Source organism: Pseudorca crassidens, chromosome 19 (genome assembly GCF_039906515.1).
Source record: "Pseudorca crassidens isolate mPseCra1 chromosome 19, mPseCra1.hap1, whole genome shotgun sequence".
In the NCBI taxonomy this organism is placed as follows: Eukaryota; Metazoa; Chordata; class Mammalia; order Artiodactyla; family Delphinidae; genus Pseudorca; species Pseudorca crassidens.
This window is the reverse complement of record NC_090314.1, coordinates 50,760,395-50,777,839: the sequence shown is the minus strand read 5'-3', so window position 1 is coordinate 50,777,839 and position 17,445 is coordinate 50,760,395. Positions and strand designations below refer to the sequence as shown.

At 38.9% G+C, this 17,445-nt stretch overlaps 1 protein-coding gene across 12 annotated transcripts in view; it reads left to right on the top strand.

The window, feature by feature from the left end:
- Positions 1-17,445, top strand: part of BPTF (bromodomain PHD finger transcription factor) — a 139,619-nt gene that overhangs the window by 97,335 nt on the left and 24,839 nt on the right. For 8 of the 12 annotated variants that reach the window (XM_067715247.1, XM_067715245.1, XM_067715246.1 and 5 more), the window contains 7 exons: positions 1,339-1,585; positions 1,945-2,106; positions 2,323-2,474; positions 3,368-3,476; positions 7,307-7,524; positions 10,485-10,707; positions 11,442-12,334. In XM_067715247.1, the coding sequence (XP_067571348.1) occupies positions 1,339-1,585; positions 1,945-2,106; positions 2,323-2,474; positions 3,368-3,476; positions 7,307-7,524; positions 10,485-10,707; positions 11,442-12,334 (2,004 nt within the window). The remainder of the gene's footprint in view (positions 1-1,338; positions 1,586-1,944; positions 2,107-2,322; positions 2,475-3,367; positions 3,477-7,306; positions 7,525-10,484; positions 10,708-11,441; positions 12,335-17,445) is intronic. The other 4 variants (XM_067715248.1, XM_067715243.1, XM_067715249.1 and 1 more) reach the window with 3 other exon arrangements.

Sequence of the window (17,445 nt, the reverse complement as noted above, 5' to 3'; positions counted from 1 at the left end):
CTCTTAGAGGAAAACGTAGGCAGAACACCCTGTGACATAAATCACAGCAAGATCCTTTTTGACCCACCTCCTAGAGAAATGGAAATAAAAGCAAAAATAAACAAATGGGACCTAATGAAACTTAAAAGCTTTTGCACAGCAAAGGAAACCATAAACAAGGCGAAAAGACAACCCTCAGAATGGGAGAAAATAGTTGCAAACGAAGCAACTGACAAAGGATTAATCTCCAAAATATACAAGCAGCTCATGCAGCTCAATATCAAAAAAATAAACAACCCAATCCAAAAATGGGCAGAAGACCTAAATAGACATTTCTCCAAAGAAGATATACAGATTGCCAACAAACACATGAAAGGATGCTCAACATCACTAATCATTAGAGAAATGCAAACCAAAACGACAATGAGGTATCACTTCACACCAGTCAGAATGGCCATCATCAAAAAATCTAGAAACAATTAAATGCTGGAGAGGGTGTGGAGAAAAGGGAACACTCTTGCACTGCTGGTGGGAATGTGAATTGGTACAGTCACTATGGAGAACAGCATGGAGGTTCCTTAAAAAAGTAAAAATAGAACTACCATACGACCCAGCAATCCCACTACTGGGCATATACACTGAGGAAACTATAATTCAAAAAGATCAAGTTGTAGTTTTTACATGTGTAAACTTAAACTGTCATGTCGATAAGCTGTCAGGAAAAGGCAGCAATCTCTGGGTAAAGAAACGCAAATCGTCTTTAATAACACTATAGTCTGAAAGATCCGATTATACCGTTCTGTATAAAATAGTCTAAAGGATTTTTCTGTAAAAATACTTGAACTGAAAAATACAAATCTAGTAAAATTATTTATTATTTTCAGCTTGTTTGATTGCAGGTTTGCCAACTTGAATAGTGATACTTACATATTGACATGTTCTTTATGATTGGGTAAATTAACATGACAGGTCCCATCATTTGCTGTCTGTCTGTTCTAAACCCCACAGCTGAATCGCAAGGTATCCTGTCTCCAGTAAGATCACCCACGTCTCTTGCACTTTCAGTCTGAAAGCTTGGACCTTTGCACAGACTGGAAAAACTTGATCATTTCAAATTTATGTTACCAAAAACTTACTGCTTTTAATAAAGTATATGTGATTTAGAGTCATAAAAATGTTGCCTCCCTCGAGAAATTAAATTCGAGTGTAAATTTGTACGGGCATATTTTCAGAAGTTAAATATTTTAGAAATTTGGTGCACTTTCTTAGATTGAGAGGAAATGTGGCTGGACTTCATGCAGAATGGTGTTTTTATTTGGAACGATTTTGGTTCATGATTTCTCTCCCTGACTTTTCTAGAAACGATTGGAACAGCAGAAGCCTACAGTAATTGCAGCTTCCACTACTTCCCCAACAAACAGTACAACTAGTACCATCTCTCCAGCACAGAAAGTTATGGTGGCCCCCATAAGTGGCTCAGTTACAACTGGCACTAAAATGGTACTAACTACTAAAGTTGGATCTCCAGCTACAGTAACATTCCAGCAGAACAAGAACTTTCATCAGACCTTTGCTACCTGGGTTAAGCAAGGCCAGTCAAATTCAGGTACACAACTGTGATTAAATAAAAGATTGCTTTCATTCAAGAAAAAGAAATTTCAGTCCTTTACCTACTGAAATGAAATGTTTCTTTAGAAAAGTATTTTTCTTCTGCAGCTGATTGAGCAAACAAACTGTAACAGTAGGTTTGTTACAGATAATATTCATAATATTACATTAGCAAAACTCCTCTCTTACATTATTTCACTTTCAGCATTTACATGGTTCACTTACTTTGAGTGGAGAGGAATGTTTTCTTAAAAATACAAAATGAGCCACATTTCATGCATTGGTGCCTTCCTAGAAGTCACTACGTTGCTGGTTATTTTAAATCTGAAGCTTATTAAATGTCTTATACCCCATTAGCCACCAGCACAGCTGCCACATCTGCTACAACCATTGCCAGCACAGGTCAGACGTTCCAAATTACAGGCAATCCAGTCACTATGGCAGGAAAAGTAATTACCAAACTGCCACTTCCTGCAAACAGCAAGATTGTCGCTGTAAATGTGCCAGCAACGCAAGGAGGTAAGGGAAATGTGAAGAGTTTTAATTCACATTTGCCAGATCATACTGTTGCCATTATTTTTCATTTCCTTTTCACTGATTTCAGTCTTCGGATCTCACATTTTATGTAGCCCACTATAAACCCCCGCCACACCTGGTTTCTCCTCAGGAACCAAGCAATACCTAATGTTTTATGAAAGGGGCAGTTATCAATTACTTCTTCATCTTTTTTTCAAGGCGTTGTTCAAGTACAGCAGAAAGTCCTGGGTATCATTCCATCCAGTACAGGTACAAGTCAGCAAACCTTTACTTCATTCCAGCCCAGGACAGCAACAGTCACGATTAGGCCCAATACCTCAAGCTCTGGAGGAACTACAAGCACTTCCCAAGTAAGAGTTCTTTACAGGTTTATTTGGTGTTAACCACATTGGTTGAAGTTTTTAGAATGGCCTCTTCCAGGATTAATCCAGCTTCTAATTTTTCTTTACCTTTTACTTAATCTGTGACAAAGTACTGATTTTTAAAAAAATCTGTTACTTACATTTCAAGTGAACTGTTAATTTTTAACATTTAGTTAATAGCACATTAGTATAGTTTATGAATCATAAGAATTGCTTTCCAGGATTTTACAAAGAAAATGTCTTTATTGAAAACAGTGGGCAATACTGGATCACCCAGGAAAACGACGTGCTATGCAGCTAAGAAGTAGAGTGAAAACATAATCCACAGCATTAACGAGTCTATCAGCTGATATGCACACATATTAGATACATCATTTCCTTGGCACTAGTATTATGGAAAAAGTTTAATGTTTTGCAGACTTGAGAATGTTCTAAACCTAACACTGAAAATAATATGCTGTGTAGTCTCTCCTTTAAATTAGGAAAGAACTTTTGGTCTCTGATCTTGCCCCTGTGTTCTCCAGGTTACAGATAAGGATTGGAGCTCAGGGAAAATAGGACTCATCATTTTCCTGTGAGCAACTGTGGTGGTTATAGAGCAGAGCTTTCTTGGGTCTTGTATCCTTCCTTTTAGTCTGTAGGCTATTCTTGGTATCAGTGACAAGGAATTTCTTGTGATCTCCTTTAAATTACTTTTTTCCCCTCAAAGTTCTATCTTTATTCTGATGCTTAATATAATTTAATATGTAATGTCCAAGAACTTCTGTAATTTCTGTAGACATGTTTATCAATATGGAATGTTTAAAGATATCTGTTCTAAGTCCATCATGCTTTAGTCTTTTAAAAACATTTTAATTCATTGTCCTTTGTGTTATTTGTAGGTAATCACAGGGCCTCAGATCCGCCCTGGTATGACGGTGATTAGAACACCACTCCAACAGTCAACACTAGGAAAGGCAATTATTCGAACACCTGTGATGGTACAGCCAGGTATTCATCCATCCAGTATTATCATTTTACATCTAAAGAGTCAGTCTAGGAAATCTATAATATTCTGTATTTGGCACTCTACATACTGGAAAATATCAATATGAATTAAGATTTCGAAGCATACTAAATTTCTGATTCATCATGGGATACACCCATAAGATTTTGTTTCATTTCTGGCATTGTCAATAAGAGAAAAGCAGGTCCAAGTATGCTTGTTAAAAATGTTCTTAAAACCTCTAGTAAATGAGATAGATACATTCAGATCATTGGAGTAAAGAGAATGAGCAAAGAAAACAGTCTGTGTGGCAAAAGATAAAATCAAGGAAATGGCTAAGAAGCATTTAAATGGAAAGCATAAAACAAGATTACAGAGGCAGTGCCTGCCCTTTTTAATGTAAATAAGTTAAAGCTCCCATATTAAAAGTTGAAGCCTGTAAAGATTGAGTGAAAAAAGAAATCGAACTGTGCATTTATGAGAAACATTCCTAAAAGCAAATCACCAGAGAATGTAAAACATAAAAAGATGGTCAAAGACACATGAAATAAAGGACAAAAAAAGAAAGAAAGAAGGGATAGGCAGAGGGAAGACATGCATAATCCTACTAATATTGAACAGAGTCGAATTCAGTATTTTAAAGAAACAATAACTAGGACAAAGAAAGTCACTTTATATTTGGCTTAAAGATATAGATTGCAGTGAAGGTGCAATCTTGGATCTTTAAATAAGATGTCATTGAAGTGTATAAAGCAAAAACTATTTGAGATCAAGGAGGGGTTAACAGAAGCATAGTAGACCAGAAACAGACTGTATCAACTTTTGTACCTTTAGGAATACACATTAGTTTTAAATATTTATGAACTATTTGTATGAAAATGGTCTTATAATGAGCCACAGGTAAAACCTTGATGAATTCCGAAAAGTAGAATGTGTATAGGCTACATTTTTTGTAGTAAAGCTAGAAATTAACATTAAGGTAGTATACTAAGAACGCTTACTTGCTTGGAATTTAAAAACGTATGTTCTCAAAAGTAACTTTTATGTTAAAGAAACATCAAATGTTTCATCACAAACAGATTATCAAGTAGCAGCTAAGCCAGGCTGCAAAGCTGAACTGAGAGGCAAATTCATTCATTCAACAAATATTTTTGAGCACCTACTCTAGGCATTTGAAACATATTGGTGAACAAAACAGACAAAAAAAAAAACCCATATTAAATCTTAACCAGAAGTTAGAAAAATATATAAAACAAGTCTTAAATGAAAATAGGAAGAAGGAAGTAAAGTATAAGTAATGATTATAAGACAGAAAAGGCCAATATTAAACCATTTTCTTTTTGCAAGTCTAGAGAAAGGGGAACAAAATGCTAGTTTACAAAAAGTAGGAATGAGAAAGTGCAATAAAAATAGAAGGAACTAAATCTGTTTGAATAACAAGGCATAATTATATACTATGCTTATAAATTTCAAGTCTTAATGACTCACATCAAGGAAAGAAATTTGGAAAGTTGCCATAGTGTTACCTACAAAAAAGAATTCCAGACCTCATGGTTTTATGGATAAAATTCTTTGAAATGGTTAGGAAACAATTTCCTTCTTATAAAAAATAGTTGCAGGCCATAAGGGGAAAGGGGTAGATAAATTCTTTCCCATTCATTTTACAAATTTAGCATAATTCTAATATGAAACATAGCAGTATTTTTTTAAAGGAAATATCCTAATGCCTAAGCAAAATTTACCCCAGAGAAGAAAGTATGATTCCTTATTTCAGTTAATGCTACAGAGACAATTGGTAAAATTCAGTATCTATTCATGTTTAAAAACAGCTGTCAGTTAGGCAGCCAACTAAAAGGAAAGATAAAACTAATGTAAAGAAGAAAAGTTTATGGATGATAAATGGTAATATACTTAGACTTGCATATGTGCATATATAGCTTCACATATGAGTGTGTCTGGTGTGTCGTATGAAAAGCAAGGTGGCCAGTGAGGCTGGTGGGGCCCAGTGAAGACAGTAAGAGTCTTAGGAGTTGTGGTCAGAGAGGTCGAGGGTGGATGGATGTGTGTAGTGTGTGTCTGAGTGTGTGCAGGTCAACTTATCCCTATTCCTAACACCACGCTAGCCTTTCCCAAAGTTGAACACTCCCAGGTTGTAATAAAAAGTGTTTTAATTTTTGAATTTTGATGATAATCTAAACATAATTGAACATGTACATATTGGGGATCATCTGAATGACCATCATATAATCAGTCAATACCAGCCCTTTTATCTATCTGTGTTTATGATGACACCGTATCAATACAAGGTGATATAAGGATGTATGTATACATATAGCTGATTCACTTTGTTGTACAGCAGAAACTAACACATTGAAAAGCAATTATAGTCCAATAAAGATAGAAAAAAGAAAATACAAGGTGATAAACGAAAGTAACTTTTCATTAACTGTTCCTCAAACTGCAGTACAAGGACAGAGTGTTGGGGTCCAGAAGTTCTCAACTTCAAGCACTTGTCTATATGTACTGCACTGTTTTTTGATTCATCTTGAAGAATAAGTGGACAACAATAACCAAGTAAAGTTTAGAAGAAAGAGTAATGATGAAAAACTTACACTGCCAGTTTCTATGGCATATTTACAAGCCACCAGAATTTAGGAGCATGATACCAAAGGAAAGCAGACCAACTGAAGTCATGCAGACACTGTGACGCTATCATACTATTTCTGATTGCTGGAATGTGATACTTTAGTGATAGGGTTGGAAAGGGTTCAGTGAAATGGGCACCCAGTGGTGATGGGAGTATGAATGGGTATAACCTTTCTAAATTCAATTTAATACTGTGTTCCTGCTATGAATCCAGTAATTTTGGGAGGAGTATATTCTAAGGAAATAATTAGAAGCACATAAAAATTTATAAGCAAGGATTTCACCAGGGTATTATTTAAAAAAAGAAAAAGGGAAAGTGTTCTAAATGTCAAAATAGGTTTAATTTTATCCATAATGCAGTAATATTAAGCACCGGTCATTTTAAAAAATATACACAGAAATATATATGTAGACATATGAGGAAAAACAGGAAGTGAATACAAAATTTCAGAAATATAATATTTATGAATTAATAATGAATTCAGATTTTATAAGTGTAAAATTAGCTGCCAAATAATTACCACCTGCTTTTTCTTCTAGTTTCATCAGGTTAAATGAGAAACAGAAGTTTTTAGAAGACTATGGAGCCATTTCAGTTAAACTTCATTCATTCTATAGATGTTTATTCAGCAGTAACTATGGAAGCACTTGAGCACCTTGCTCTAGTATTGAGGATACAGGGGTTCTTGCCCTCTTGGTTCCTCCCAACTAAGTAGCAGATAGCTGTAAGAAAAACTCATTTATAAATATAATTGTCCCAGAATATTCCAGATTCTATATGTTTTGTTTAAAAATCACATAAATTAATTATTATCTTTTCATTTATATTCCTAAGGAAAGGCAGCCTAATGGCACATTTTACATAGGCTCTTCCATCTTCCCTATTGTCATTTTGGCTTTAGATTCATAGGAAGAGCATTATTAGTTTATTTATTTATTTATTTTTTTGACTACTGCAGAGAGCAGAAATGGGAGAGTGGTTGTTAGTGAGCTGAGTGGAAACAGACTCACTGACAACCAGGTGGGTCCTTTGGGTGTGGGTATATGGCTGAATGCATCAGTATGTCAGCATCCCGTAAGTCTTTTTGAAAATTGAGAAGAATACATTCATCTGAAGCGTTAAACGACATTTCAACTCAGAGTATTGCTTAGGGCATAGAAGCATTCTAATGTTTTGCTCTTTGCATAGGTACTCCTCAACAGGTTGTGACGCAGATCATCAGAGGGCAGCCTGTTTCCACTGCGATCTCTGCCCCTAGTACAGTTTCCTCAACACCTGCACAGAAAGGACTAACTTCAGGAGCACCCACTGCAAGTCTACAGCCTTCAACCTCACAGCCCCCTCGCCCCCAGCAAGGACAGGTGAAGCTTACCATGGCTCAACTCACCCAGTTAACACAGGGCCACGTAAGTAATGTGACTTGCATTTTAACTTTACAAGTGATCTTACTTACTCTTGCTGTAAGCTTTAAAACACGTACTTAATCTTTGGACGTTTAAAAATCTACTTACTTTTTTATTTTTTTTTTTTTTATTTTTTTTTTTTTTGCGGTACGCGGGCCTCTAACTGTTGTGGCCTCTCCCATTGCGGAGCACAGGCTCCGGACGCGCAGGCTCAGCAGCCATGGCTCACGGGCCCAGCCTCTCTGCGGCATGTGGGATCTTCCCAGACCGGGTCACGAACCCGTGTCCCCTGCATCGGCAGGCGGACTCTCAATCACTGCGCCACAAGGGAAGCCCTACTTACTTTTTTAAATATCTGGTTCCTAGAGTCAAAAATACTTTTTTTAAAAAAAATTTATTTATTTATTTATTTTTGGCTGCGTTGGGTCTTCGTTGCTGTGCGTGGGCTTTCTCTAGTGGCGAGCAGGACCACTCTTTGTTGTGGTGCCTGGGCTTCTCATTGTGGTGGCTTCTCTTGTTGTGGAGCATGGTCTCTAGGCATGCGGGCTTCAGTAGTTGTGGCTCACAGGCTCAGTAGTTGTGGCACACAGGCTTAGTTGCTCCGTGGCATGTGAGATCTTCCCAGACCAGGGTTCAAACCCATGCCCCCTGCATTGGCAGGCGGATTCTTAACCACTGCACCACCAGGGAAGCCCAGGAAAGGCTTTCTTAAAGACAGAAAATACTAGCCATAAAGGAAAAGATTTATAAATTCAACAACCTTAGAAATAAGAACTTCAGTTCATCAAACATTATAAAAGAGTGAAAAGAATGAGGGAAGGTATAATTACAACCAGCCAAGGACTATTCTGCAGAATACATGAAGAATTACTACTACAAATTAAGAAGGAAAATATCCAGATAGTTCGGTAGGAAAAAAAGAGCAAACAAACTTGTCGAGAAAAGAGGAAATCTAAACGTCCATAAATCCAAAAAACTGCTGAATTTTGTTAGTAATGAGGGAAATGCATATTAAAACCATATATCTAAGAGATTGGTATAAACTAAAATGTCAGACAAAATCAAGAGACAGCAAAGACATGGAGCAGAATGAACTCTCATACACACCTGGTAGTATTATAAATTGCTTTAGCCACCTTGAAAAACTGTAGACACTATGTAGCAAAGCTGAAGACACATGCCCCACGTCATAGTAGTTCTCCTTCTAGGTATGTTTCCTGGAGAAGTTCTTGTTCGTCTGAGCACCAGGGCGATGGACATGAATATATACAGAAGCATTGTTCATAAGAGTCAAAAACTGGGAACAACCCAAATGTCAATCTGCAGTCAATTAGATAAATAAGTTGCCTTGCTCCAGCAATGGAAGTGAACAAACAACAGCCACATAGAACTACATTGCTGAGCTAAATAAAAAAGGAAGTAACAAACAGAATTACAGTATGATCTATTTGCATAAGATTCAGAAACAGGCAAAACTAGCTACATGTGTAGGGTTATGGGCCTGCTGCATTGCCTACCTGGAGGGGACACCATTTGAATTCTTCCTGAATGGTGCTCCTGAAGTTGTGAGTCTGTGGCCCTTAGGGAGCTATACCTAAGTTTTCGCACTATGAAGAACTGCAGTTATTGTAACAGTGAGAGTAGTGCTTACCTCTAGGGCAAAGGAGGGGAATTAAGACCAGAGCAGGTCACATGGGGGCCTTCTTGGATACTGGCAGTGATGACCTGAATGCTGGTTTTATAGACGTTCACTTTATAATTATTCGTTAAACTATACTTGGTATTGTATGTAGTTTTGACTGTGCACAAAAATGTTTTAGAAAAGCAATAGTGAATAAGGCAGGGGTCCTCAACCGGTTTGCGGCCTGTTAGGAACCAGGCCACACGGCAGGAGGTGAGGGGTGGGCGAGCGAGCGAAGCTTCATCTGCCACTCCCCGTCCCTCCCCGTCCCGCGCGTCACCGCCTGCACTGTCACCCACCCACCCACCCCGTCCGTGGAAAAATTGTCTTCCACGAAACCAGTCCCTGGTGCACAAAAGGCTGGGGACTGCTATAGTAAGGGACTCCTGAGTAAAGTGCATGGAGCTTAGCATCACTGTAGGAACTTTGTAGCATCAGTTTTGGCTGTTGGGAACTTAGGGTGGCTTGTTTTTACGTTTGCTTTCTAATTCTCCACCATGTTCCTGATGGTTGAGGATTAAGAAGTCCTGGACAGAAGAGGCAGTGCAGATGGAGTTTTTAGTTCCTAGTCCCCATTTGGATGATTACTCAGACATTAGTGACCGTCCTCACATGGTGTTTGCATTCCACGTCTAGAACCCTAAGCTTTCTATACGTTGGCACACACCAACACACTCCATAGGTCATTTGGTACATAGTGAAAAAACTGAAACTAGGAGACCTGGGCCTCTCATTATATGTCACCTTGAACTTGCCGTCTCACTCTGGGTAGGAGACTTGAACTTTCTAACTTGAGTTTCCTAATTGGTAGAAAGATTGTAGTAATATTTTCTCTCCCTAATCCACAAAGTCACAAGTCTATTGTGAGAATCAAATGAGGCATGTCTAAAGTATGTCTAAAGATGCTTTGAAAGTTATAAAATAAGATGATTTAAAACCAGAATTTTGTGCAGACCTTAGTTATTCACTCACACCCTTATTTTATAGATTGGGAAATTTAGATCCAGAGCAGCGACGTTACTTACAGACAGATAACCTGGCTGTCCGTTTGGAGAACTCAGACTGGAACTCGGATTGTTAGTTCATGCTTTTTCCACTAAACACCATCAATCTTTTAAAATAAATATTCTTATTTTAGCTTATCTGAATTTTTCTTGGTACCATTCCATAGACATTCAAACACATATGTTCATTATTTTAAAGGATCTGTTCAACATAAAAATGGTATACTTGCAGATCGATCCTTTGAACACGGTTTACATGTTGTGTGTTTTTTCCGTAGGGTGGCAATCAAGGTTTGACAGTAGTGATTCAAGGACAAGGCCAAACTACTGGACAGTTGCAGTTGATACCTCAAGGGGTGACTATACTTCCCGGTCCAGGACAGCAGCTGATGCAAGCCGCAATGCCAAACGGTACCGTCCAGCGGTTCCTCTTCACCCCACTGGCAACAACGGCCACGGCAACCAGCAGCACCACCACCACTGTTTCCACTACAGCAGCAGGTAGAACCTGGGCTTGTCGGAAATGCTGCTTGTTAGTGTCACGGGTTGCTAGGTGACAGAGGGGGCCAGAGGGCCGGTCTTTATCTTTGGGAGGATGTGCCTCAAGCTGGTGAGTGTCACAGCTGACTGGTCAGCCTCACAAGAGCTTGACCAGATCTCTTGCTCTGACAGCCTCCCTGTCACCACCATCCCGTGTTAAAAACTATAGAAAGCGGGGGGTTGGCACAAAATAGTAAAGTATCGTGTTGACTGTGCCCACTCCTAACTCCTCACCAAGCCTGTAGGAACTGATTGAGTCATGACGTGCTCTCAGGGCAGGTGGGTATTTCCAGCTCATAACCTATGATTGGGAGCTTCAGGACCAGAGCACTTGGTGAGCCTCCTGCTGCAAGCGGCCGTCACTCACTGGCGTCACGCCATAGGAGAGGAATGTGGGCTGGCCTTAGCCTGGGCCAGAAGACCTGGCTGATTTCCAGAGACTGTGCCTTGCTTTGGAAGCCAGCCCTCTGGAGACTTAGCAAAATGTGCGGAGGGCAGCCATGAACAGGGACCGTGTTCCCCAATTTAGGAGAGTCCTGACCTAGGTGTTTCTAGATGGAGCATTTCTAGGGCATCAGTCTTCTGTACTGTACTGAAATGCAGAATTCTCACCTTTAGAAAATCCCCTTCAAATTCTTCTTAAACCACAGTCTCATGTTCTAGAGTAAGAAATATTTGGTCTTTCCTTTTCACAGGTACAAGTGAACAAAGACAGAGTAAATTATCGCCCCTGACACAGGTGCAGCCAGCCAAGAGCCTGCCTCCAGCTCAGCCGTCGAGCATGAGTCCTGCAGAAGCCCAGCCTCAGACTGCTCAGCCCGCACAGCCCCAGCCCCCAACCCAACCCCCGTCCCCAGCTCAGCCTGAAGCCCAGACCCAAGCAACTTCTGCCTCCCACGTCCCTCCTGAAGCACAGCCCACCCAAGCACAGTCCTCCAAACCCCAAGGTGCAGGACAGTGTCAGCCTCAGAGTAATGTCCAAGGACAGTCTCCTGCTCGTGTCCAGAGTCCACCACAGACTCGAATGCGTCCATCAACTCCATCCCAAGTGTCTCCTGGACAGCAGTCCCAGGGTCAGACTACAGCCTCACAGCCGATTCCAATTCAGCCACACACATCTCTTCAGCCACCTTCCCAGGGCCAGCCACAGTCACAACCCCAGGTACAGTCTTCAACTCAAACTCTTTCATCAGGACAAACGTTAAGCCAAGTTACTGTTTCGTCCCCATCCCGTCCTCTGCTCCAAGTACGGCAGCCTCAGCCCCAAGTCCTTGCTGTGCCGCAGCTGCAACAAGTCCAGGTTCTCTCCCAGATCCAGTCACAGGTTGTGGCTCAGATACAGGCTCAGCAAGGTGGTGTGCCCCAGCAGATCAAACTCCAGGTCCCCATTCAGATGCAGCAAAGCAGCCCTGTGCAGACTCATCAGATTCAGAATGTGGTTACAGTGCAGGCAGCCAGTGTGCAAGAGCAGTTGCAAAGGGTTCAGCAACTCAGGGATCAGCAGCAAAAGAAGAAGCAGCAACAGATAGAAATTAAGCGGGAACACACCCTCCAAGCTTCTAATCAAAGTGAAATCATTCAGAAACAGGTAAAGTTATTAAGTAAAAGCAGCATGTTCAGTAGCTTGAATTATTGTGCTGTGCATTAGACTTAGTGTTTGGTTGTGTTAGCTTTCCTTAAATAAGACACAAAAGTCATTGATGCTTCAAGTTAGAAGCAGCACTGGATTGACCAAAACGTACTGAATGACTGTTATGGTTTGGAACTCTGTTGGATATAAACAGTCAGTGCTTACTGGAAAAACGACGTGTATTTTGGGAGAACTAAGTTGGAAAGAGTGGACTTAGGAAGTTTAAGTATCATTGATATGAAACCTGAAGGTTTAACTAAGTTTGGAAGCCACTTCAGGCATCATAGCAATTTCTTTGCAGTTGTCATTCCTTAGTTTGCACGTAGACTAAGCAAATTTTATAGACACATTAAACTCATTTGTGTTTCCAGCCACACCTTCGTAAAAAAAAGATTTAAATAGTATTACTCCATAGCATAAATAAAAAGTGGCATTGTGCAGTAGCTTTGTAGTGAAGTAAGGCAATTTAGATGAGTTAGAATTATTCTGCTTGAAACAAAGCCACATGTATAGTGACATCCTCTATAGCATTGCGGGAGAATGTGCAGCGTTCCACACTAGTCAGGAGTTTGTGTGGGTTTCAAGTGTTCCCAAGTCAGGAGAACCCAGTTCCTGGGTCTCCCGTTTACAGTCTGTGAAACCCACTGATCTCCCCTGAGCTATATCCTCATTAAAACTCTCTCCCTTTCAGCCACACAGGGTTACTGTAATGATTAAATGAGGTCATGTATGTAGAAGCACTTTTTATTTTATTTTTTATTGAAGTATATTTGACATATAACATTTAATTTAAATTTAATTTAAGGTATATGTCTTATTGATTTTATACATTCACATCTTGTAATATGACTGCCATTGTAGCAATAATTAACTCCCCTATCATGTCACATAATTTTCATTTCCTTTTAGTGGTTGGAATAATTAAGATCTAGTCTCTTAGCAACTTTGATGATTGTAATGTTGTTAGAAGTGTTTTTTTTTTCCTCATTTTAACATCTTTATTGGAGTATAATTGCTTTACAATGGTATGTTAGTTTCAGCTTCACAACAAAATGAATCAGTTATATATATACATATGTTCCCATATCTCTTCCCGCTTGCATCTCCCTCCCTCCCACCCTCCCTATCCCACCCCTCCAGGCGGTCACAAAGCACCAAGCTGATCTCCCTGTGCTATGCGGCTGCTTCCCACTAGCTATCTACCTTACGTTTGGTAGTGTATATATGTCCATGCCTCTCTCTCGCTTTGTCACCGTTTACCCTTCCCCCTCCCCATAGCCTCAAGTCCATTCTCTAGTAAGTCTGTGTCTTTATTCCTGTTTCACCCCTAGGTTTTTCATGACATTTTTTTTTCTTAAATTCCATATATATGTGTTAGCATACGGTATTTGTCTCTCTCTTTCTGACTTACTTCAGTCTGTATGACAGACTCTAGGTCTATCCACCTCATTACAAATAGCTCAATTTCGTTTCTTTTTATGGCTGAGTAATATTTCATTGTATATATGTGCCACATCTTCTTTATCCATTCATCCGATGATGGACACTTAGGTTGTTTCCATCTCTGGGCTATTGTAAATAGAGCTGCAATGAACATTTTGGTACATGACTCTTTTTGAATTATGGTTTTCTCAGGGTATATGCCCAGTAGTGGGATTGCTGGGTCATATGGTAGTTCTATTTGTAGTTTTTTAAGGAACCTCCATACTGTTCTCCACAGTGGCTGTATCAATTTACATTCCCACCAACAGTGTAAGAGGGCTTCCTTTTCTCCACACCCTCTCCAGCATTTATTATTTCTAGATTTTTTTGATGATGCCCATTCTGACTGGTGTGAGATGATATCTCATTGTCGTTTTGATTTGCATTTCTCTAATGATTAATGATGTTGAGCATTCTTTCATGTGTTTGTTGGCAATCTGTATATCTTCTTTGGAGAAATGTCTATTTAGGTCTTCTGCCCATTTTTGGATTGGGTTGTTTGTTTTTTTGTTATTAAGCTGCATGAGCCGCTTATAAATTTTGGAGATTAATCCTTTGTCAGTTGCTTCATTTGCAAATATTTTCTCCCATTCTGAGGGTTGTCTTTTGGTCTTCTTTATGGTTTCCTTTGCTGCGCAAAAGCTTTTAAGTTTCATTAGGTCCCATTTGTTTACTTTTGTTTTTATTTCCATTTCTCTAGGAGGTGGGTCAAAAAGGACCTTGCTGTGATTTATGTCATAGAGCGTCCTGCCTATGTTTTCCTCTAAGAGTTTGATAGTTTCTGGCCTTACATTTAGGTCTTTAATCCATTTTAAGCTTATTTTTGTGTATGGTGTTAGGGAGTGATCTAATCTCATACTTTTACATGCAGCTGTCCAGTTTTCCCAGCACCACTTATTGAAGACGCTGTCCTTTCTCCACTGTACATTCCTGCCTCCTTTGTCAAAGATAAGGTGACCATATGTGCGTTGGTTTATCTCTGGGCTTTCTATCCTGTTCCATTGATCTATATTTCTGTTTTTGTGCTAGTACCATACTGTCTTGATTACTGTAGCTTTGTAGTATAGTCTGAAGTCAGGAAGCCTGATTCCTCCAGCTCCGTTTTTCGTTCTCAAGATTGCTTTGGCTATTCTGGGTCTTTTGTGTTTCCATACAAATTGTGAAATTTTTTGTTCTAGTTCTGTGAAAAATGCCATTGGCAGTTTGATAGAGATTGCACTGAATCTGTAGATTGCTTTGGGTAGTAGAGTCATTTTCACAATGTTGATTCTTCCAATCCAAGAATATGGTATATCTCTCCATCTATTTGTATCATCTTTAATTTCTTTCATCAGTGTCTTATAATTTTCTGCATACAGGTCTTTTGTCTCCTTAGGTAGGTTTATTCCTAGATATTTTATTCTTTTTGTTGCAGTGGTAAATGGGAGTGTTTTCTTGATTTCACTTTCAGATTTTTCATCCTTAGTGTATAGGAATGCCAGAGATTTCTGTGCATTAATTTTGTATCCTGCTACTTTACCAAATTCATTGATTAGCTCTAGTAGTTTTCTGGTAGCATCTTTAGGATTCTCTATGTATAGTATCATGTCATCTGCAAAGAGTGACAGCTTTACTTCTTTTCTGATTTGGATTCCTTTTATTTCCTTTTCTTCTCTGATTGCTGTGGCTAAAACTTCCAAAACTATGTTGAATAAGAGTGGTGAGAGTGGGCAACCTTGTCTTATTCCTGATCTTAGTGGAAATGCTTTCAGTTTTTCACCATTGAGGGCGATGTTGGCTGTGGGTTTGTCATATATGGCCTTTATTATGTTGAGGAAAGTTCCCTCTATGCCTACTTTCTGCAGGGTTTTTATCATAAATGGGTGTTGAATTTTGTCAAAAGCTTTCTCTGCATCTATTGAGATGATCATATGGTTTTTCTCCTTCAAGTTGTTAATATGGTGTATCACATTGATTGATTTGCATATATTGAAGAATCCTTGCCTTCCTGGAATAAACCCCACTTGATCATGGTGTATGATCCTTTTAATGTGCTGTTGGATTCTGTTTGCTAGTATTTTGTTGAGGATTTTTGCATCTATGTTCATCAGTGATATTGGCCTGTAGTTTTCTTTCTTTGTGACATCCTTGTCTGGTTTTGGTATCAGGGTGATGGTGGCCTCGAATGAGTTGGGGAGTGTTCCTCCCTCTGCTATATGTTGGAAGAGTTTGAGAAGGATAGGTGATAGCTCTTCTCTAAATGTTTGATAGAATTCGCCTGTGAAGCCATCTGGTCCTGGGCTTTTGCTTGTTGGAAGATTTTTAATCACAGTTTCAATTTCAGTGCTTGTGATTGGTCTGTTCATATTTTCTATTTCTTCCTGATTCAGTCTTGGCAGGTTGTGCCTTTCTAAGAATTTGTCCATTTCTTCCAGGTTGTCCATTTTATTGGCATAGAGCTGCTTGTAGTAATCTCTCATGATCTTTTGTATTTCTGCAGTGTCAGTTGTTACTTCTCCTTCTTCATTTCTAATTCTATTGATTTGAGTCTTCTCCCTTTTTTTCTTGATGAGTCTGGCTAATGGTTTATCAATTTTGTTTATCCTTTCAAAGAACCAGCTTTTAGTTTTATTGATCTTTGCTATCGTTTCCTTCATTTCTTTTTCATTTATTTCTGATCTGATTTTTATGATTTCTTTCCTTCTGCTAACTTTGGGGTTTTTTTGTTCTTCTTTCTCTAATTGCTTTAGGTGCAAGGTTAGGTGGTTTATTCGAGATGTTTCCTGCTTCTTAAGGTAGGATTGTATTGCTATAAACTTCCCTCTTAGAACTGCTTTTGCTGCATCCCATAGATTTTGAGTTGTCGTGTCTCCATTGTCATTTGTTTCTAGGTATTTTTTGATTTCCTCTTTGATTTCTTCAGTGATCACTTCGTTATTAAGTAGTGTATTGTTTAGCCTCCATGTGTTTGTATTTTTTACAGATCTTTTCCTGTAATTGATATCGAGTCTCATAGAGTTGTGGTCGGAAAAGATACTTGATACAATTTCAATTTTCTTAAATTTACTAAGGCTTGATTTGTGACCCAAGATATGATCTATCCTGTAGAATGTTCCATGAGCACTTGAGAAAAATGTGTATTCTGTTGTTTTTGGATGGAATGTCCTATAAATATCAATTAAGTCCATCTCGTTTAATGTATCATTTAAAGCTTGTGTTTCCTTATTTATTTTCATTTTGGATGATCTGTCCATTGGTGAAAGTGGGGTGTTAAAGTCCCCTACTATGAATGTGTTACTGTCGATTTCCCCTTTTATGGCTGTCAGTATTTGCCTTATGTATTGAGGTGCTCCTATGTTGGGTGCATAAATATTTACAATTGTTATATCTTCTTCTTGGATCGATCCCTTGATCATTATGTAGTGTCCTTCTTTGTCTCTTCTAATAGTCTTTGTTTTAAAGTCTATTTTGTCTGATATGAGAATTGCTACTCCACCTTTCTTTTGGTTTCCATTTGTATGAAATACCTTTTTCCATCCCCTTACTTTCAGTCTGTATGTGTCTCTAGGTCTGAAGTGGGTCTCTTGTAGACAGCAAATATATGCGTC